The sequence below is a fragment of the Anomalospiza imberbis genome, chromosome Z (assembly GCF_031753505.1).
Source record: "Anomalospiza imberbis isolate Cuckoo-Finch-1a 21T00152 chromosome Z, ASM3175350v1, whole genome shotgun sequence".
NCBI classification, from domain to species: domain Eukaryota; kingdom Metazoa; phylum Chordata; class Aves; order Passeriformes; family Viduidae; genus Anomalospiza; species Anomalospiza imberbis.
The window spans coordinates 54,376,547-54,399,718 of NC_089721.1; the positions used below are offsets into that span (position 1 = coordinate 54,376,547).

At 41.8% G+C, this 23,172-nt stretch overlaps 2 protein-coding genes across 2 annotated transcripts in view; one reads left to right on the forward strand and one right to left on the reverse strand.

Annotated features, from left to right (window-relative positions):
* Positions 1–23,172, forward strand: part of ECPAS (Ecm29 proteasome adaptor and scaffold) — a 424,259-nt gene that overhangs the window by 153,433 nt on the left and 247,654 nt on the right. The gene's annotated exons all lie outside the window — the stretch shown is intronic.
* SVEP1 (sushi, von Willebrand factor type A, EGF and pentraxin domain containing 1) overlaps positions 8,644–23,172 on the reverse strand; it is a 118,306-nt gene continuing 103,777 nt past the window's right edge. Inside the window, exons 47-50 of the mRNA XM_068176581.1 lie at positions 18,362–18,457; positions 15,491–15,586; positions 12,796–12,889; positions 8,644–11,193 (exon numbers count right to left, since the gene is read on the reverse strand). Coding sequence (XP_068032682.1) covers positions 11,163–11,193; positions 12,796–12,889; positions 15,491–15,586; positions 18,362–18,457 — 317 coding nt within the window. The 3' untranslated portion in view covers positions 8,644–11,162. The remainder of the gene's footprint in view (positions 11,194–12,795; positions 12,890–15,490; positions 15,587–18,361; positions 18,458–23,172) is intronic.

Below are 23,172 nucleotides of genomic sequence, written 5' to 3' on the forward strand. Positions count from 1 at the left end.
CCTCTTGGAAGCCAAGCCTGGATTTTGACACAACAGCTGCATAGTCTGAGATATAGGGGCCATTGCAGCTTCCTGCCTGTCTGCCTTCTTGCTAGAGGGACAACAGCTTTGTTGCCCTGAAGACTGACTTTCCCTCACAAGACCCCTGTCTGCTCAGGGTCCCATTTGGCCTGTTCCCCACTGGATGAAAGCACCCCTGCTTCCTGCAGGAGGTGTGGCACTCATTTTTTTTGACCTTAAAACACCCTGCTGTGGAGCTGATTGCACCCAAGCACTGCGGAGATATACACCCTGTATAAAGTTCCTCCAAGGCAGCTGAGACAATGTGCTGGGCATTGCTTCTCCACGTGGCTGCTGTGTGGAGCAGTGCTGCCCATGAAAGAGATCTGACTGTGCCAGGCTGCAGGACACTGGCTGCGGTGCATCTGGCTCACTGCTTTGTAGTCCTGAAGATGCCTGCCTGCTTCACTGTGCCTGCATAGGCAGGACACAACTAAATCTCCCACCAACAGGCTTTTGATGTTTTTAAATTGGGGGAAGTCACCTTAACCATGGGTAGCTAATCTGGTTTGTCCTTTGCAGCTCACTCTCCATCCATGCCTAGGGAGATGTGGAGCTGGCACAAGAATTTGCACTACTCTCCACAAGGGGCAGACAGTGCCTCCCCTGTGCACATGTGTGTGCATGAGGGAGGTGTAGACATAATTCATCTGTTGGGGAATATTGGCAGTGAAGGTTTTCTGATAGCAGAGATTGTCTGGATTGAGTGATGTCACTTTATTTCCCAATGGAATTTTTTGGTGTGTTGGACCAAGTGGAAAATCCAATTGTGGTCTTGTTGTCCTTTTGCAGGTAGTCACCCTGTTATTTCCTGTGTTAGTCCACTGATGCCTCATACAGATCCTGATCTTTGACTTATCTGAATTTCATTAAATTACAAGGACTGTTGCCCAGCTATGAATACTGATAGCTGGGGGTATTTGCAGCTGCTTTTGGGTTCAAAGGCACACAGTGGTGATGAGGACAAGACTGAGACACAGTGCACCCTATATGTCAAATGTGACAGGGTCCTGAGCCTTTTTGGGTCTGACAGAGAACTTTGCACCAGTGAAGGCAAGTTCTTGTGCAAGCCTATTTCAAGTGTTCTTTGCTTCAGTCTTTAATACTAAGATTCGTTGTCCTCAGGGTAGTTGAGCTGAAAGGCAGGGACATGGAGTAGAGTAAAGCCCCTATAATTCACAGAGAAATGGTCCCTACTGGTGCACCCCAGGGTTCAGTGTTGGTGTCAGTTCTGTTTAAAATCTTTATCGATGATCTAGATGAAGAGACTGACAGCACTTGCAGTCAGTTTGCAAATGACACTGTCTTGGTTTGAAAAGACAGGAGTCTATGAAGGAAGGCAAGAGTCTCCCGTGAAATGAAAAAGGTAAACCCCCTCCCTCTGAATTACCACAATTTCAAAATAAAAAGGCTCTCAGGCAAAGATACGGGAATGGGAATAACAGTTCTTTACTAGGGGAAAAAAAACCTAAATAAAAAAAAAAGTAATTAGTATAAACAGAACTACTGATAGAGTCAGAAACCTGACACCCCGAGGAGTCAGGATGTTGGTCACAGTCCAGTTAAATAGTGGCTGCTCCTCCTGGAGTGGCAGATGAAATGCTGCTGAAGCGGTGGTCCTGTAGAAGGGTGTAGTTTTCTCTGAAGGTCTGGTGATAGAGTAGGTGGGCCTGGTCTTCCTCTGGGAATCCAGCAAAGAGGCTGTTCTGATGTCCCAAAAAATGCTGATTTTATGCAGGTAGGGATGCTTGGCTCCTCCCTCTGGTTGGAGCATCTCACAATGGGATGATGTAACCCCATCAGTCACAGTGAGTCATTCAATGGCCCATTAACAGAAGATATCTCCCCGGAGGGAGACATTGTTCTTGGAAGAGATAAGAAAACTGCCCAACTTAACAGAAGATACCTGCCACACCTCCAACAGATGGCAAATAGAATATATGCTTATTTTACAAGCCAGGACAGACACCAAGCTGGGTGGGAGTGTTGATCTGCTGGAAGGCTTTGCAGAGGGATCTGGACAGTCTGGAATGGTGGGCTAAGGCCATTTGTATGAGGTTCAACAAGGATAAGTGCCAGATGCTGCACTTGGGTCACAAGAACCTCACATGATGAAGGGAGGAGTGGCTGGAAAGCTACCCGGCAGAAAAGGACTGTGGGATGCTGGTCAACATCTGACTATACATGAGCCATCAGGGAGCTCAGGTGGCCAAGAAGAACAGTGGAATCCTAGCCTGTATCAGCAATAGTTTTGGACCACGACCATGGGACATGACTGTCCCCTTTGTACTGGACACTGGTGAGGCCTCACCTTGAATGCTGTGCCCAGATTTGTACACCTGACATTGCACACCTGATGTAAGAAAGACACTGATGTGCTGGAGCATGTCCAGAAAAGGGCAATGGAGCTGGGGAAAGTTCTGGAGCACAAGTGTCAAGAGGAGTGACTGAGGGAGCTGGGATGTTTAGCCTGGAGAAAGGGAAACTACCTGAAAGGAGGTTGTAGCCAGGTGAGGGTCGTTCTCTGATCCCAGATAACAAGCGACAGGACAAATGGAAACAAGTTACACCGGAAGGTTTAGATTGGATATTAGTAATTTTTTTTTTCACTGAAAGGGTTGACAAGCATTGAAAATAGCTGCTCAGAAGTCACCACCCTTGTAGGCATTTAAAAGACATGTAAATGTGGCACTTGGTTTAGTGGTGGTCTTGGTAGTGTGAAGTTAACAGCTGGACTCAATGCTATTAAAGCTATTTTCCAACCTTAACAATTCTATGATTCTGTGGTTCACTTTTGCTGCATAGCTTTTACATTTAGTGCCCTAAGGCTCAATTACAGATCTTCTGGGAAATGTAAGTGGATAGACAGGGCTCCCATTTCTAATTCTTGGTCCTTAAGTGCTTGATGGTTTTCAGAGTGCTGATATCTGTGTACCAAGTAATTTATCCCCAGCCAGACTGCATTCTATACTACTTTTGCATCTTTTCATGAATAACCTGAAAGTCTCAAAAAAACCCCAGTAGCTTCTTGAAAGCAAAAACATAAGAAACCTTCTGGATTGAGCTCTCTGACTGTAGAGTGTGTTTATAATGCTGTATCATGCCTTGATATACACTAAGTCAACTCATCAAGTCCAGTGTTTCCTTAGAGGGAGCCCAGCCCATAGGTAAGTCAGAAAACTCATATGCTTTTTGGTGCCATGGATTATCTGCTCCACTTACATTCAATCCTTTGTTGTATTGAACCCCATAGGGACTCCTCCCTGAAGTGTCCTCAAAAGTGGCATTTATACATGGCAGCCACTCATGTCTCATCTATGTAATCTTACCAGGGATGAAATCAGAAGAACCCCATGCTTCTGGAACATTTAGTTTGCAAAATCACACTCTGGACAGGTGCTGTGCAGTGTGATCCTTGGTGGCATGAACAGGGTCTGCTTGCCCCCTGCCCCCAGCTGGCTGTGTTTATTTTCCTTTATTTATCTGCCATTTTAGAGTGTCCTGACTCAAGATTTCGTGACACTCCTCCTCCTTCCTTCCGTGTGGATACCAGCTGCCAGCACACACAGGAATGGCAGGAACATTGCCTCACTGGTGCTGGCCAGAGAGAAGTCATACTACCAAAACTAAGATGAAATAAAATTCTTACAAGCTCTGTTGCTGCACCTCCCCAGTGCTGTGGGCTGGTATTGGTTTTGCTCTCCTCTCATCTGCCTGTGTTGCTTGTTCCCAAGCATGAAATTCAAAGCAAGTGGGGGTGGGAATAGCCAGGTCACCAGCCTGCCTTCACACTTCCCTCCCCAGGGGCACATTATTTTTAAAATTTTTTTTCCTCCCCTCAGAAAGCACTGACTTGTCATTTCTGACTTCAATTTCACATCATTTCCCTTTGATTATCCTTCCTTCACATAATTTATTCTCACACGTGCTTATAGCACTTCCCTGCAATCAACAAGGTTAATTAATGAGCTGTTTATCCCTTACCCTACATTGTTAACCAAGCTATTTAATAAAGTCATACCAGACATCTGGCCTAGAAATATCTGACTGGGCAGCCACCTCTTTTATCAACTTTCTACATTCAGCTGATGGCAGATATTCCATGCCAGGCATTTAGCAGCCATTTCACCAGTGTCTGCAGGGCTGACACAGTTTTTCATATTTATTAGAATCTTGTACTGACTAAGGCTGCAGCCCAGAAGAATGGTTAAACATGTTTTTAACTGCATAGGTGCAATTAAGTACCCTTAATGGTTGTATGACATGACCATATACTTAAGTGCTTTCTAAACTGCAGCTTTCTTGAGGTTTCCATTCTTGTCGTACCACACAGCCTCCCATTCTGCCACCTCTTCTTTTCCAGCATGGGGAAACCTCTCCTCACCTTTGGGAATTCCCCAAATGCCCCATGCTAGGTGAGATGGGTCTGGAGATGTGTCCAGGTTCTCCCTGGGGAGAGCTGTAAGACAGTCCCTGTTCAGCATGACCAGTAACTACTGCAGGCATTTCTGCCCCCATCCTACTTGCCAGGGATGAACTATGGTCCTTCCTGGGCTCCCATGTCTGTTTCCTGGTGTTCCTACCTAGCTTCACCCTCTCCCTGTCTGAGCCAGGACAAGGTCCAACTACAAGGCTTTGGTTTTTTGCAGAGGATGTTGTGAACCTACCTTTTCCTTGCAGAATTGTCTGCCTCCCCAGCTGAGCTAGGGATGGGCATGGAGCCTGACTTTGGTGCTGTGTGTGGTGCTTGGAGGCTGTCAGTTGATATTGCACCCTCCAGAAGCAGCCAAGAGCAGTAATTCCTTAATAACTCTATTGGCACTGAACAATGTTTGGGACCTGCTTACAGTATCTCATGAGGTATGTACACATGAGGTAGATGAGGTCTCTGCATATTTCTGGACTCCTGTGTCCTGTGCACCAGCCTAGGACCCTGCTCACAACCTCGCCTATGAAACTGCAGCTTCCTGGACAGAGCTGCAGAAATCAGTTGTGAGCCACAACAGCGGAGCAAATGTCAGGGAAAAGGGCAACCCTAGGGCTGCTGCAGTGCAGTTGGAGAAGGCAACAGCATCTTCTCCCCAGCTATTGCAAGCTGCTCTGCATGCGCCTCTGCTCTGTGCCTTTGGTGTCTGCCTGGAAAATGCAGACATTCCCCCAGCAGAAGCAAGCAAACCTGTATCTGTAAAATGAAAAGCATGGATAAGGAGTGCAAGATGAAGGGATGGCAAGGCAAGGTGAGGAAGCAGCAGCTGAAGGAGTGCTCAGCTCTGCAGGGCTGCCACTGTGTATTGCAGAGCTTCATCACCCTTCACACTGTGCCTCTCTCCCAGCCAGTGAGGCTGTTGGCTTCACATCCAATGAATCCTGGTGACTTCTGAGTTAGCTGCAAAAAATCACACCACTCCCACCTGAGAAGGAAGTACTACAGCCAGACTATTGAAAACAAAGTGAAATAAATGGACTGTACTGAGGAAGCAGCTAGGAGGAGATAGGAAGGGAAGGCATGACTAAGAGGCAGCCAGGAAAGTCCTGGATTTGTTTGCAGGGTATAGGTGAGCTGGGATTGGTGACTGATGTGATTGTTCTTTGCCACCTGGTTGCATAATGACAAACTGATTTCCTTAGCTGGCTGGGATAGAGCATGGCAAAATTGTCATCCAGGAGAGAAGAGCCTTCAGCAGAGATCCAGTGTCAGTCCTCACCATGCTCTTGGCCTGCTATGTAGTGCAGGCCAGCAGTACCACAGTGACAACCTGTCCCTGCCCAGCAGCCTCCTTTTCTGGCCTTTACCATGCATGCAGGCTCTGGGTCCAAACAGAACTGGTGCCAGTCTGGGCTCGATGACATTGTAATAGCTTCAAAGTTTCTGGAGGCAGAGAAAGAACTTCAGTTTTCAGGACAATCTGTGCAGCTGATGTTGGTTGCAAATGAAATTTTGAAGGAGGAAGATTTACATTCGGCAAAGTTACTAGACTGAAAAGATTAAAGTTAGTGCTGGTCCACTGAGCTAGCAATGAGGTGTGCAGATGATATCTGCAGAAGGGCTATCATTAGTAAAGATGATAATAATGCTTAAATCTCCTCTGACATTTTAAAACTGCAGCACCCTGGGGCAGAAGGTATGTAGGAATTCACCCCTGGTTGGGGTGAGCCAGAAAGGTGGAGGTTGTCTGGCTAATTGGCTTCTCGCCACCGCCCTCCCAGGGAGGCCAGTTGTAGGAATGTTGTTGTATTGTCGGGCCTCACCCCCTGGTTGGGGCGGCCCGGAAAGGTGGAAAAGTCTCTCCTCCAACCCATGTCTCCAAAGAAAGACTCAGTAGTCTTCAGTTGTCTGGTCTCAAGGTAGTTTATTGTATGTTATCTAAAAGATTTTCTCCCTGAACTGCTGCGGTCCGTTCAGCAGTCAGGCAAAGGCACACTCCGACACCCAGGGCGCTGGTGCCCTCTTTTATATCATACATTACGTGTTAAATGTTTATGGTTTTTCCCCAATGCCTATAATATATATTGAATAGTGACTTTCTACTCTAAACCAATCTGTGAATGCCAACATCACCATGAACATGGAGGTTAGGAAGAAGAAAGAAGGAGGACAGGGCACACCCAAGTCCCTCCATCTTAGAACTTCTGACCCCCATGTACAAAACTCAGACCCCTCTGTACAAGTCCTAAAACCCCCCTGTACAGCACTCAAAAACTCTTCCTCTCACTTTGTGATTACTTCTACTATAATATCTAAACTTTTGTGATTTCTTATTCTTCCTGCAAAGTTGGTAAATTGTTCCATGGATCAGGTTCAAAGCCACAGGGGTCTGTGGCTGCATTCCAGGGTCTCAAATGCTTCTGACCTGGGCCTGGAACATCCAAGAGTGTCCAAGGGACATTCTGGGTTCCAACAAAGGTAGGGCTCATCTGACCCATAAAATGGGAAGATTTGAAGTGACTTTCTTGTGGTGGCACAATCTGCCACTGGCTAGAAGAAACTCAAGTGTCCTCTTCACCAGGCCATGCATGATACTTCTTACAGCACAAAGTGGTCACGCTGGTCCAGCTACAGGAAGGACATGTGGCAGGATGGACAAGTCTGTGCTGAAGAACCACGTCCATCAGCTTGTGAAGAGCACCAGATTTTGTAGTGCTCCAAGCTCAGCAGGGAGAGGTGGCAAGTCTGCAGAGCTTGACATTGGCAGGCACTCGCAACACGTCAGGTTAGAAAGCAAGGGTAATGGAAGTGCAGCCCTGCTCCTGGGAAAGGAGCTTACTGTAAATGGGATGGATATGTGAAGAAGGGCTCTGCATCGTGTGCATGAATGGAAATAACTTTAGAGAAACAGATCAATAATGATACTGCATATTCCACCTGGCTTGCCTCTGGGTACTGCAATTCCTGTCTCATGGTGCTGGAAATGTGTGGTCAGGGTATGTTCTCCCAGAAAACAATCTGCAGTGCGGTAAAAGCAGCAGGGATCCTTTATCCAGTGAGGATCCAAACTGCTCTAAGACATTTCAGAGGTGCACAAACTATTCCTGCTCTGAGATGCAAAAGAGATCTCTGGTCAGACTGTTAAAGTGCAAGGGTGACTCCTCATGTTAACAAGTGCTGGCACTAACCCTGTCCAGTGCCTCCCCATGAGATCAGAGTCAACACTTAAACATTTCCCAGTGTACTTCCAAGCAGCGAGACATAGGTGTCAGTAGACTCCTTTCAGAGTTTTAGCTTGTTCAATGTTAACAACAAAGAGAACAGGGCCAGGGAAGGAGCCTGTTCTTACCACATGTCTCTTTAAATAAGGCAGTTCTGTTTCTAGAGCATGCACAAGATCTGAGTCCATCTGCACAGGCATCCCAGCCATTCCCACTCAGGATTTTTACCCATATTTCAAGTACTGCAAATGTGAGATGCAAATTTATATCTTTTTTTATAAGATACACATTAAATTTCACGGCTTCATTAACAACACTATCAGTAACCTCATACCACCTCTTGAGTTGCTGGCTTAGGGGAAGGCTTTCAAACATTGACCACATTTTGCACTTCGAAGTCTCCACTATGTATCCAAACATTGACAGGTTTACAACATTATCTCCAAAAACTTCGCATTCTAAATCTTTTGCCTGTTATGTCGTACGTGCTCCTTGTTTGAAGGAGTGGTGTTTGAGTCACAAAATTTTCTTCCTGTTACAGTGATTCTTTACCTCATTGGTCCAGGAATATGGGCATTTTCATACCTTTAAAAATTCCAATACTGGTGCAGAATAAAACAAGTTATATCTCCTTCATTAGTGAGTGAAGCAGGTTTTAATCTGTCTCTTCATACCAGTGGTACATTTGACCTTTACAGGTTTAAAAATATGCCCTAGGAGAAGAAAGGATTTGAAAAATGAGATGCTAACTGCTTTTTTATCTGTATATCAAATCTGGACTAATCCATCACAATCTTTTAAGTTTGCTGGCAATTATTTTGTCTTTTCGCTTGAGTGGAGTTTATTTTTGTAGTCTTTGTCATCAGATCCTAAAGATTAATAGATTAATATAATTGTTGTGAGGGTTTATAAAAAGAATACCATGTTGCCTCTACATAGGTACTAAACAGGGTGCAACTTTATTTACAGTGTAAAGTGCATCACATGGAAGTCGTTTAAAACACACAACAAGCAGTGACATAAATGACAATACAGTACTGAGTAGGGAGGGGAAAATATTCCAGCAAGTATCAAAACATCATCAATAGCACTAATATGACAGCTTCTAGTTTCAGCTATTCTGTCCTAACACCACATTTCCTTACAAAATATGTTGACTGGGTTGATCCTGGGACTCCTTGTACACATCACTAGTGTGAAGCTGGGATCTAAAAGCTACTCTCCAGCCCTAAACTCTTCAGCAATGTCCTGCCAGACCTAAGCACTCTCCTCACCACTGCTGTTCTGCTCTGGAGATGACCAGGTGAGAGTCAGAGGACACACCAGAGAAGCACACTGGAAAAGGGACAAAAACATGAGAATGACATAAAGATCTGCTTTTCTCACCTATGCACTCTTTCCCTTGAGAATTCCTGTGTTGGTCACTGCAGCTTCCCTTCATTTGCTGTTAAGGCAGCAAGGAAGTCAAGGAACAAAGTGCCTACAAATGGTGGTGACTGTTGAAATGTGGACATTACTTACTGACATTACTAACTTCAGTCAAAGCTGTAAACGTCAATGGCTGTGGAGCTGGGAGAGAGAAGATTTTTGCTACGTGCTATCAGAGTCCATTAGAAAAAGAAGGTTGTGGGAGTTAAAACCACAACTCTTCAGCTGGTTGCAGCTCCCACTGGGAAGGAATCTACATTCACATTAATCTGATCCCCTAATGACTCCTATTCTTTACTATATGTTTTTCTTTTAACTGGCTGAAAGCTCTTAATGGCTAACAACTTTGCTTGTTTCTTTCTTCCCCATTTCTGGTCTCAGGCTACCAGCCATCAGTTATGTGTCAGTATTTACTAGAGCTCTATTACTGTAACTGCGAGCTCCTTTTGGTGTCCTATCACTTTCCTGTATCAGGGTTCATGCATAAAAGGAAGATACATCCATAAAGTGGGGTGGGGCACTTGTGCACACCTTTATCTGGAGGGTAACTAAGCAGGAATAGGGAGCTACAGAAGGTAAAATTTATTTCTCCTTTTTCTTTCCCAATGATTTGCAGTTGCAAATTACACTTCTCTGTTATTATTGGGAAAAAAATGGACCTTCTGATCAATGACTCTCAGGTTCTGACTCTAAGATCTTTTTTCATAGATCAGACTTTTTGTAAACTGATAATAATTACCAAACACATGACTTTGAAAAATGCATGTGATTTCTGTCTTGTAATTCCACCACCCTACCTTAATCCTAAATTTTAAGATTTCAGTTCATCAGAGTATGACTTAATGGTGGCAATCATGTGTGTGTTTTCTTCAGACACAATGGGAACACCAGTCTGAGAATGAGAAATCTGATAACGTGTACTCTCAGTATTTCTAAGACAGCTTAGCATTTCTGCCTATGTGTGCTCTCAAGAGAGGCCTTTTCCAGTTTTTTGAGGATTCTGCATAACAATCCCACAACATTTTGGCAAACAGATAACAAACTTTTACCTGTAAACATAACTGCTGCCTTCTCTCTCCATCTCAGGGGCCAAACATAAGATTGGGACCCAAACATAAGATACCAAAAACATTCCCCTAGCAGATATCTATGAAGATATGTACTTCATTTTTATTGGAAAGGGATGGTAGTTACAGGCAGGTGGTGAGTTCCATGGCAAATGGAAAGTGCAAGTTTCAGAGATCCATCTGCTTCCTACTGCTGAATCCTGGATTATCCATCTTAGAGCTACACCTGAATGGCCTGTAGGTCAGAAAGCTTCAAAGGCTCTTGTTGGCTAGACTTAAATAATTCTTCTCTGAATGAGATGATGTTTCCTCACCTCTTTTAAGAAATCTCAGGTAAAACTCATACTGATGCCTCCCATTAAGTCACTCTCCAATGAAGTTAATGTCACATAAACTACACTACAGAATCTTCTTATACTCACCAGAAACTGTGGTTACAACATAGACCTTATCTCATGCAGTTATAATTTTTATCAACTGAAGTTCCAAGAGAGGCCCAATGGAGAGTTTAGTGGCTCATTCAGCCTTGTGTAACACTCTTTACTGTTGAGTTGCTGGACAGTAGTATGCTTTGGCAGCTGCTAAGCAGAATTGCCATATTCTGTTTAAACATGGTTGGCAGTATAGTAGAGTTTAATTAGCTTACTTAATGTAAGAAATGGAAGGGACTTCACTTTAAGCAACCACTTCCTCAGTGGATTGTAGGAATCTTTACATTTGTATGTGTACGTGTGTATGACACCTAGGTAGCAGCATATATTTGATAATAGTTTTATAAATGAAAAATACAGAGGATTTCTTTAAAAATTGAAAGATGTATCACAAAATGAAATACAAAACAAGGGAGCTGGGGAGGGGTGGGGAAGGGAAACAATGGATTTGATTTATAATACATTAGAATCCAAGCTCTGGTGCCTAGGCTGAAGAAAGATATCTGAATGTAGAGTTGCTGCTCTGATGTTAAAAGGGATAGAATCCAGCCTTTCGTTTCCTGCATCAAAAAACCCAAACAAAATAAAATCAGTGGTGTGCTGAACATACCAAATGATCAACAGCGAGGCACAAAAGGATGGCATCTGAAAGTATACCAAGGATTAGAATGCCACAGCTCAAAGAGGCGGGGAGAGTGGGCATGGGAAATAGAAATATCTGACATTTAATTTAAGTCATGGCTCATCACAGAGTAGTTTGGAACTAGTCTTATTCTGCATGCTGATAAAAACTTTGTGACCTTTCAGTTTCCCCTTATAAATCCATACCTTGTTAACCTGCAGCAGGGAATTTCTACTATCATGTTATTTGTCTGTGTTACTTTAGAATTCCCAGAAAGGTACCATACCCCATAAAGAGCCACAAGTAACTGAGGCCAAAACTTAACAAAAATGTGAAACAGATCTCAGAGCTTATTTCTGTCTTCACTTCACCCACCCAGTTATGTTTGGGGAATGTCCTCTCAAACAGCTCTGGAAGGGACAAGCTGCTAGACTCCAGTCCTGCAGGGCTAATGACCCACCTTCTGTCAGACTTCCCATGCTGCACAGAGCTATGGACTTGGACAAAAAAGCCCAACAAAAGAAGCCAAGGATAGTCTGGTTTGGGAATAGCCTGAAACTTTGCTTTGCCTCTCATGAGATAAACTCCACAATTTTTGGCTATTATGTCCACTGGATTTGGGCTTCTCTGCTTCATATCCTAAATGGAAATACTACCAGACTTCAGGTGTATACCTTTCAGTCTAAAGCTGAAAGATATTGTTTGTTGGCAATACATTTAAGTTGCTTCACTAAGGCACATATAATCACAGCTGACAAATGAAAGTATTAATTTTGGACAATGTGATTTCTCAGTCAAGCATCTCTTCTATAGCTTTAAGATAAACTCTATACAAGAGAGATAGGAAGGAATGTCTGTCACTATCTGCTCAGAAAGAACAGAAAAAATTACAATGTCACAGGCTTCATCTGTTCCCTGCAGAAAAATATTAATATTCATGTGGTTCTTATTTAGCTTTCCAGGATAATGAGCACTGTGTTCAGCAGGAGCCTGTGGGAGTTGAAGTATATACATATTTTGCTATGATGGCCCTAGAGCTGCCAGGAGATTTGAACTTGAACTTGCCTCAGAGGCACCTTCTTATTACATCAGTCAATGCTGGGTGTAAGATGACTTATTATTTATGAAAAATGTTGCATGACCCCAGTCTTGAACATGGACCCAGCTGAGGTATATACAGTTCAAAATGAGCACTAGTAAAGATTAAGCCACCAAAATTTCCCAAAGAACATTTTGTATTACATGTTAAAACCCCACTTCCATTTACATAATGAAAAATCAGTCTAAACATTGTGGGTTTGCCTGTCTGCTTACATGTAAAGATACAATTTCTGAGTTTTCTACAAGTTTGGCAATCATTTTGCAGAGTACCCTCTAAGGTCTTTACACATTGCCCATAAATCTTGAGGTATCTAAATGTTACTGATTTACCGAATATAAAGATACTCAAAACGTTAAAATTATTTGCTCATTCCTCAGATTTAGAGCTCAGTAGGGTGTGATTCAGCCTAGCCCTGGGACAGTGCTCAGTGTCACTTACCTAGAGCAGTCAGGTCCAGTCCAGGAAGAGGGACAGTAGCACCGATTTGGTCGTATGCACCTCCCACCATTTAAACAAGGCAACTGGCAAACAGCTGCACACAAACACACACAAATTTACATTAATGAGCACATCACAACAAACTGATCTAGTAGCAGGACACTGAAAATCCTTCCTGCCTTATTCTGTTAAAAATGGAAAGGGAAGCCTGAGAAGCATGCATCTGCTAAATGTAGTTTGACTCCTTCTACCACTTTTGTTGTCTGACACATTGTATGAACTGTATGAAACAGTCAGTGTGTAATTTTACATTGCCTTAAAAAATCTGTTGTTCTTTGATTCCAGTTAAGACAAAAAAGGAATGCTAACAGAAGTAGAGCAAGAATTAGAAGAATCGTAAGATGAACAGGAGAACGGAATAAAATGTAGATTATTTTTTAAAAAAAGGAATGCAACAGCTTAACACTAGCCAAGACAAACAGACACCAGACATGGGAAAAATGTATAGAAAGAGGCAGCATAAGCAGAGGAAGGTGAAGGTCAGAAAGCCATGTGCAGATCAATAGCAAGCAAGGAGTAAGACTTCATGGAATGGCACCTGTATTGAGACAAGGAAGGGAAGCAGAGAATGACAGTAAGATCCTGAAAGGCACTGGATAGCCCTAAGAGGTGAGACTAGGTACAATGGGGTGTTAGAGAAAAAACCCTTGTCTGCCTTACAGACAAGCCTGGTTGAACATGCTTTTGTGTGACAGTCTAATCCAAGGGTATCAAGCCAACAAATCAAACCAACCAAACAAAAGTCAAAGTTTCAAGTCTTCCTGTCAATTTTGAGATTGAAAGGTAAGGAACCACACAATTTATAGAACCAATTTAGATATACACTTAATGAGGTTCTTCAAATACAGACATTTATATTGCAGGAAAGATGTGAATACTTTAAAGCAGATAATGCCATACTTAGAGGACAGACATAAAGATACTAGTCAGGGTAATATTTTTGCAAGGAATATGCATCAGGAAGCGCTGATTATTATGGAATTACAGGAAGTGGAAATGAGTAGTCACAGGAATGCAAAATACCTACTCCAATTCCTCTGGGCCAAACAAGAACAAACAATGGCAGAAGGCCATAGTGATAGGCCATCCATATACAATTAAGTGCACCAAGTACATAATGTTGAAAATTCCTTCTGATTTTGGAATGAAGCATATGACCAAAACATCTTTAGCTGTCACTGAAATATTTCTCTATCACAACAAAATGTCAAAATCAGTAGCTGAAACAACAAGTGATTAAAAAACTTCGTTAGCAGTGTTTATGATGCAGATGCAGTTGTTCACTATAATTTTCCCTTTAGCTACTGAAAAGCAAGTCATGCCTGTACAGACTTGAATTGCTGGCCAAAAAGCCAAGAAGCCATCTGTCCTCCTAAAGCACCTAATATAGCTGCAAAGCTTGTGAAATATGAGAGGAAATGATGCATTATGTGTTAGGTAAGAGTCCCTTCAAAAGACAATAGTTCAGAGTTAAAATCTTCTCTCTGGTGTTTCAATTTTCTGCAGAAGGATTTGGTTTGCAGTGTATTGCAGAGCTTATCCCCCAAATTCACTATTCTTATCAGTCAAACAAATACTATGAACATTCATTAACAGAGGCATGGATTCCTTCCCAGCTCACCCCATCAGCCACTTCAAAGCCTTGAAGGAAGGCCAAAACTGGGCTTTCATGTTAAGTCCCTATTAAAAAACAGTTAAGGTGCACCTGGACAATAAAAATACAGTGAAGAAACTGAAATATATGTTTAAAATTATCTAATATTTGTAAGTGTTTAAGATTTAACAATGATTGAAAGATGTTTCAGTAATCAGTCGGTTGCTGAGTTTTACTGTCTTTTCACATGGAAAAGTCTTTCAAAACCCAGTGTTCATTCAGTCTTCATATGAAACCCCATATTCTAAACTCAGATTCAAATATTTTCTGTAACTGCAGCCAACCTCATCTCACACAAATGGACTGGTTAGGCCACAAACCAGGACACTAGAATCACTCCCCTCCTATCCCTCACCATTTTTTTGTGCTCCATGACCTTCACCTTAATTTAGGTGCAAGTAAGAGATCTAGTAAAAAGAAGTGCACATTGAATTTGCTCAAAGAACTTAGATGATACTTAATGTAAGGTACCCATGTATGATGTATATATTGAACTCAATCACTTTTAAATCCTTGCTTTGGTGTGCTCTCTATCCTGATTCAGTACCGAGGCAATTAGTGGGCATCCACCAAACCAGACAGCTATGTGGTGAAAAACCTCTATAATACCTGCAGCTTGTTTGTGAATTTAATGGTGAAGATGAAAATGAAAATCGGGCACCGGGAATTGAGAAAAATAGTTTTATTCTTCTTCTTGGATATCCTTTCTCCTTTGCACTGCTTTTTGCAGAGAGTACTTTTGCAGTGAATACTGTCTGTCCTTTTTCAGAGCAAGCTTTTCTGGGAGTTTTAAGACTCATCAGGGAGGGACTAGTCTGATGGTAGTTTACAGCTGGAAACAGCAAATCCTCCAGGAATATTATTGTAGGCCTGGGTTTTCCTGTGACAAGCTTTGGAGTTCTTTGAGTCCCTAGAGAACTGTGCTAGGTATTGCTAGCAGAGTCCCAGAAAGTGAGAAAAAATGCATGTGAGAAGTTTTACCCATATGGCAGCGTGATCCAGTCCATCCAAGGGGGCAGTCACATTGGTAAGGGGCCACACAGCGACCTCCATTGAGACATGGCAGAATGCATATTGCTAAGGAGAAGAGAACCAGAGAAAACAATTATGTCCCATGAAAACAAAGAATAGAGTGTGCAAGAGATGATCTTATGTTTAACTAGAAACTCCACTGCCCCTTGAAGTGTTTGCATGGAGTATCAGCAGAGCTGAGCAGGATCTACCCACCACCAGGCATGAGCAGCAGACACAGCTGGCATGGCAGACAGATATGACAAAGTGTAGTGGCAAATAAATGGATAGGCTGGAGCAATTGCTGGAGTCCTTCAGATGCTTGTAGGCTCTATGCTCATGGGAAATGAGCCAGGGCTGTCTGTATCTTGCATGTAATATCCACAGATACTGGCCACCTATGTGATGGTGCTAACAAAACCAGTTCATGCTTTAATCACAAAAAAATTGGATAGTTCGTGAATTCTCTGGGCTTGGAGATGTAGCATCCAAAACAAGTTAATCTGTGCCCTGCCCATAGAAAAGCACTTTGTCTAGGCTAGTGAAAACATGCTGAGACCATAAGCCTCTTGGGGAAAGGCAGCTTGGATACAAGGCATTCTGGGTGAAAAAGGCTAGGGCTGGAAGCTCTGAGGAAGAAACAAAGCACATACCAAGCAGCTGATGACCTATGGGCAGAGCAACAATTGAGCTACACTGCTCCTGTGAGCAGATCTGCAAAACTCCCACGTGTTCATGATTTAAGTATCTTCACAAAACTATCATCTCCACTATGCTATGTGAACAAACTACTTGAGCATAAATACTTTAAGAAGAGCAAGAGTTGAGCTACGTCTCAAATTTGGACTCAAGTCCAAATGGACTTGGAAGTGCCACTCAAGTGGCACGTCCAGTAGAGTTTAATACAGGGAGGGTGGATGGAGGCTGCAGAACACTGATGTAGGGGCTCTTCTGCTGCACAGCAGAGGTCAAGCTGAGCAGGTGCAATCAGCTTGGATAAGAAAATAATTGTGAACTTCCATGGACCTCACAGGACTAACCTGTATCACCAGGAAATACTTCTCTATATCATTAAACTTGTAGTACCATGCAAGTTTTTTTAGAATGGCCAGGACGTTCTCAAGAAGATGAATCCTATCTTTTTTGTGAAATGTACTGTGAACCACAATGTGACTGAATTCTCTCAGTGGCGTTACTGTGGCCTGATACTGACAGGTCAGTGCTCAGTGCCAGCACTCAAAAATTCCTTGGGCTTCCAGAACAGGCCCTCAACTTCTAAGACTAAACCTGTTTTTCTGTTCACTGGTGCACTTTGTTTGACAAGCAATGCAAAATTGGTATTGCACTGACCAATTGTGGGAATTCTTTTCCCCTTTTCTAACTATCTATACTAAAGTAAAAAGAAAAAAAAAAAAAAAAGCTAGTGTCTGTACCTGCATGAAGTGTCACCTGCCTAGTCAGTTGCCAGTCTGAATTGGATGATTGAAATGGCTGGGATAATAAATGAAATGGCTGGTTCTGGAGAATGCTTCAAGTGTCATTACTGATGAAACTAATAAACTCAGTTGTGGGATAGCAAACACAATTTTGTCAGACACATGGTGCAATCCTCTTCTGCTGAGACTGTAAAACTTACAGGACTAAACTGCGTGAATGGCTGTGGTGATTCTGCTAGGCACAGGGACAGAAAAAGAGGAGCTGTATACTATGACAGCAAAGTATACCACATAGCTGGAGTTTCCATAAACACAAAAAGACAAAACTTGCTGAATCTCTTGTTCTCATTCTGTATCTACCACTAATTTGTGCCATGGGCAACTGATACTGTCACAGAGAAGACCTGAAAGCTGCAGAGATAGATTCAGAGGACCATTTTAACATATGATACATCTTAAATACTTGAACCATATTCTTTTCCAAGAACTAGATAAGAATGTCCAAACTTTTTATAGGTTTCCTTGTATACTCAGTTTCAGGGGCAGTGACTCCGATTTGGGGACAGTGACACCACCCCTGCTGTAGATCTTGGACACACTAAAGCCTTACATCAGGACCATAATGAATACTAAATAAAGGCACTTCCCTTTTCTATCCACATAGGCCAATGCCTTACTATGTGTACAGTAATAAGGTTCCTCATGCAGCAGCTATGCCAGCCTGAAAGGGTTAAATCTCCCAAATTCCTTGTGCTAAGAGCACCATGAAGAGAAACATGGATCAAACTGGCATCCCAATGTCACCCAAGGAATCTGATTTAAGAGTCAGATTTAGCTCTTTTCAGTGAGAGCAGATCCAGTTCTCTAATAATTTGGAGATCCATGACAGGAAAAACCAGTGTAGAATTTGTGAAGCACAAATACACAGGTTAGGAGGGACAGCATGGAAAAGGTGACACATTACATTATTTGAACATGAACTGATGAGGTTCATAACCACAGACTGATAAAAACAGAAGCAAAGAAACTAATGCAGCCATCAGCAGAACACTCACATCTCTTCTGTTCTAATCCCTGTTCATTCCCCAAAATTATCAGGTATTGCTATTAGAAACAGACTTTGGAGAAATGAAATAAGGTGTTCTTCAACCACAGTGAAAGAGCACCCAGAAACAAAATCACATCAATTAAAAAAGTGCTTGTTTTGCTTTGAAGATGCAAGGGAATGGTTATTTTTCTAGAAACAAGCCAAGTGTATACCTTTCAGTTCCCTTTCATTTGTCAAGCAGTATATATTAATGATTTTTATGGTTTTATCTCTTAAGCCTTTTCTGGTTCACTGCAGTAAATTCATATGTCTTACCTATAACACCCTTAAGATTACAATTAGGGGTGGTATACATACGCTCTTCGCAGAGACGGCCCATCCAGCCATCCGGACACGAGCAGGCGTTGGGTCGCTCGCAGATGCCACCGTTCTGGCATGGGAACCGGCAGACAGCTGGAAACACCATGATTTCATTACAAACTCTGGACAGTGAATTACAAGCCTAGTAACTCAGCATCTTGCACAGACCTTTGCAGTTGTAAAGCTTAGAGCAGAACAAACAAATGCAGTGAAGTTTAGAAACATTGCTTGATTTTGATTTCAAGGGCTACATCATCTTCTGGCTCTGTGTGTTTCATTACGTACTGTAAGCAAGAGTGTGGGAATCATTAAGATAATCAAAAGATTGTCCACAGAAAGAATGAAAATGTAGACATACTTATAGTTGAATAAATTATTTGGATAGTGTTTCAAGGCTGACACTATTCTTTATCTGATTTTCCCACTAACTTTTGTAAAACAAAATGAAAATACCCATAGAATACACCATAAAACCTATTACCCTCCTCACCCCTTCACCCAGGCCTTCTAAATTGACTCTGGAATAGAATCAAGCTTTCTTCTAACCTTGGTATGAAACACCAAGATAATGCCATCTGGCATAATATAAACTGTGTCTAAAGTGAGATTAACTGTGTGATAGAACAGGTAATTTTTACTGCACTATCATCAGCATAATGAGAACTGACCAAAAAGGGTGCAGCAGGGGGACAGTAAGTGTTCATCTCTAGAACTCAAAGTGTGCCTACAAACCTGACCTAGCATTCATGCTTACTGGTGCTCCTCGGCTTACATTCCTATTAATAAGCACCTGATCATAAAAGTGAGGAATTTGGAGTGGAGTCTATAATGCTGGTCCAATATGGTGCTTGGGCTGGACAGACTTTGGACTTTGTCACTTCTATGACACTGTACCATCTCTTGTCGCATACATCCAGGGAAACCAGGACTACTTTAGAAAATCAGGTGAAAGCTATGCACAAACATTTTATACTTAAAGATCATTGGAGGAAGTGCAATCTTTCTCATGTTGGTGTACATACATACAGAAAAAATGAAAAATTGTGGCTTCAATACAGTACGACAGAACAAATAAGTAATCAGACTGACAGTAATCTCAGGAAACTTAATCTGAACTCCTAATTGCATCTGAACTGCTATCGTTAATTAGTTATTAGGTGGGCAAAATATGCATTTAAGCTTTGAGTGTTTTTTAGCAATAAATATGAACAGTGGATTGGCACACTGAAACACTGCTCAGACCTGAAAACCCCATTGGAAGGAATGCAAATCTTTTCCTCAGAGAGACAAACTTGAGTCACTCCTGGAGCTAAGCCATACCAAAATGCAAGCTACAGCTTGGAGTCTGTTGAAATGAGGCCAAAGCTCTGCCATGTTATTTTTCAGTTTCAAGAGCCTTCTCATCAAGTGTCAGCTGATAATGAGAATGGGAAGAGACCTCTGAAAGATTATCATAATTTGCAATATTTTTGCAGTGATTTTGAAAATTTTTGTTGTAAAAATATCTGTTACTACTCAGACAGCTTGTCTCTGGGTGTTGGCGAAAGCAGAATAAGTGTGCCAAACAGGTTTCTTTCCTGCAATAGAAGAACCATTTAAAGCTTTGTGTGATCTACACCACTTAAACAATATTCCATATATGTATAATGGGATGTGAGATAAAAGATTAATGTATAAATGATATCCCATATTAAAATCAAAGCCCATGAAATAAGGTCTCTGAAATGCATTTTTCCTCTCTGTCAATATAGAAGATTCATATATTTCATTAGTTTAAAAAATTGCTTTGGATGACAACTCCATGCTACTCAGCAATCAGATGTCAGATAGAGATAGGCTTTTCCTGGGTTTCTGCCCAGGTCCTAGTTGTGAAACTGAATGAGAATGTATCATCCCTCGGTGTGCACTTGTTATACACCAATTTAGGCAAGCAAAGACTACTTGTCTGTAGCTGTGAGGATTATTCTTATCAATGGACAAGACTAGAAAAATGCTTGGGACTGGAAGTTAAGCTGAGATCTCTCTCTTTTTTTTTTTTTTTTGTCTATTCTAAAAGCAAGCAAATGCAGTCCTGATGATGTGCTGGGGAGAGAATAGAAAGGATAAATTCTGACTTTAGTCAATGGTAGCAAATCTCACATCCCTGGTATCAATCTTTTGACATCCCTTGTAAATTTATCTACACAGGACACAAAAGCATTACACTGCTGCAAGTCAAATGTGTCAGAAGGGGAAAAATAAATTCTGTTATCTGTTTTCAGCTTTACAGAATGCTTTTTTGTGGTTGCAAGTGAATAATTTCCTCACGCCCAGCTTCCCTCTCATAATGTTCTTATTCGCTGATAGGATACAAACTTTCTTGTTGACAGTTCCACATGGACCACTCACAGTCAGCAAGATGTGAAGAGGGCATACAGACAAGAGTTTTAGACCACTTCAGAAAGAAGAAACTGGAGTCAGGTAAGCTGTGTGCATCTGTGCAGCCTAATGAGTCCTGCAGATATTTACAGTCACCAGGCTAATACTTCTCACTCCTGAAACTCAGATCAGAATCTGGCCAGCAACCTCTAACCAGTGGTGATTCAGGCAAGCACAGCTGTGGTGAGAGCTCTTCCAAAGAAGTCTGCTTTTTAATTATAATATTTACATTAACAAACCTGTTCAACTGGGACAGAACGTTTCAAGCAGGCTTAGAAAACATTAATAATCAAGTCACACAGCCATAAGCAAGAAATGCAGCATGAGTCATTACAAAGAGTGCTTTCATGTAGTTTCTGATGTAGACCACAAAGGCTTGGGTCCTGTAGGACTTTTGTTAGGAAAATCACTCACATGAATTATAAAGCAGTTTTGAAAGATCACTTTGACATGTGTCATGAAAATGCAGGACAGTCCTTTCAGAAACATCTTTAGTTCTTTTAAAGTCCCCTTTTAGAAAAGAGGAGAGAAATTGTTATTCCCCTCCCTTAATACACAGGTTATTCTACCTTGTTTTCCACCTTCATCATGTGTCTACCTCTTCACTGCATTTTTTGGAAATAATTTTCCCTAATACTTATTCCTCTGAACAGTCCCAGTAGATATTGCAGTGTTACAAACAGAATGTTTGACATTTCTTGGCAGATCAGCCCTTCTTGGTTCCTGGTGGCCAGTGGCATGAACCTTTCTTAGCAGACAATGGCGTCCCTTGGCATAATGGAGTTCTTTGTAACTAATAAATACTAAATAAGAATAAAAAGTAAAGCTGGTGATATCAAAAGGACAGTTGAACAATCCAAAGTGTTACAATTGGAACAGATAATATCCAAATAATTTTGCTACTGAATTCTAGCTTAGGTAAAGTAGCTATTATGCAGAGATCCCTTCAATTCTGTAGCCATCACAGTTTAGAAATACAAATGCTTTAGAAACAGCCTGGTGCTTTGGGAGTGCAAATTTCTAACAGGACTTTTGGATACATCATGTCAACTGAACTAACTCATTTGCTTTCCTTCAAATCTTCTCTGCTTGGCTGTGTGATGGGTAATTGTTCGTGCCAGTGGCAAGCCACTGTCACAAACCCAAGATAAACCTGTTTGTCAGGAAAAGCTACTCTGCTCCTGAAATATTCAGGAATTGCAAGCCCTCTTCATTGGTTCTGGTTCTCCTCAAAATGCTCTAGTGATCCATGATTTTTAGGCAAGACGTTTTAACTATCAGATACAGGAATTTAGGTGAGTGCCTGTTTTCATACAGTAAGGGTAACTCAACCTGTTTAGGCGTCAGCATTCATAATATTTTGCTGTCAGAATTAATATATAAAAAACTCATGAGGGTCCATGATTTGCCTGGCTTAGCACAGTATAGAATCCTCTATCTCCAAATGGCTTCTGACCTAAATAGAATCTCTCTGAGGAAGGAAAAACTGTTGCTTGTATTTTGACGTGGGGAGCTGAGACTTGCAGGAGAGGCAGACTTAATAATTCTGGTAATGACTCCAATGTTTCCAGCTGAGTGTCCTTGAACTTTTCTGCTTCTGTGTGAAGAGGAATGTGGCTGCTTGTGACTGGCCAATGTTGTGTTGTAAGGTTTTTTGTTTTCTAAACAGAATACCTAAAGCTCAATTTGTCATGGTGGCTGTTCCACAGTCTGAAATAAGACATCAGGGTGCAGCTTAACTCCCTGCTCCACAGCTACTCAGCAGCAGAGGGCAAGCCAAGCTTCTGACATGGAAATGGCAGATGGCAAGACCTTTTCTACCATAGCCCTATGACCCTGAACTCTTTTGCTGTGCCTCATCCATGGCTTTAAGTTAGTATTTGAATATGCTTATATATGTTTTTTATTGTTGAGTTTATTTTCTCTTCAGATTTTTGTTTCCCCCATTTTCTGTTCAAAACTTTTTATTTATTTGAATCTTCTAAATGGAAGAGTTAACTCTTGGCTTTAAAAAAGTGAATACTTTAGCTCAACAGACCAAGAAATTACAAATACCTGCTGATAAGCCAAGTGTAGAAAGCCTGGTATACTGTTAGATCTATGAATTTTCTAGAGTGCTCAGTCTGTATTATTTAGTGAGCTGTATCAATCTACCTCTTATTTACTGCAAATTGAATTTCAGGAGCTGCCACACTTTAAACATAGTGAGGGACTAAGAAACCATTTGGTCTGTTTTGGTTTCTGCAGTGTTCAGTTTTTGACTGTGAACAACTGACTGGCAATGCTTATCTGAAACAGCTCAGCTTGTCAAGAAGGTGACTAGTTCTGTCACTTTCTCACAAAAGATGCCAGGAGAAAAGATCCTAGGTGTGGGATATAAACTGTAGCAA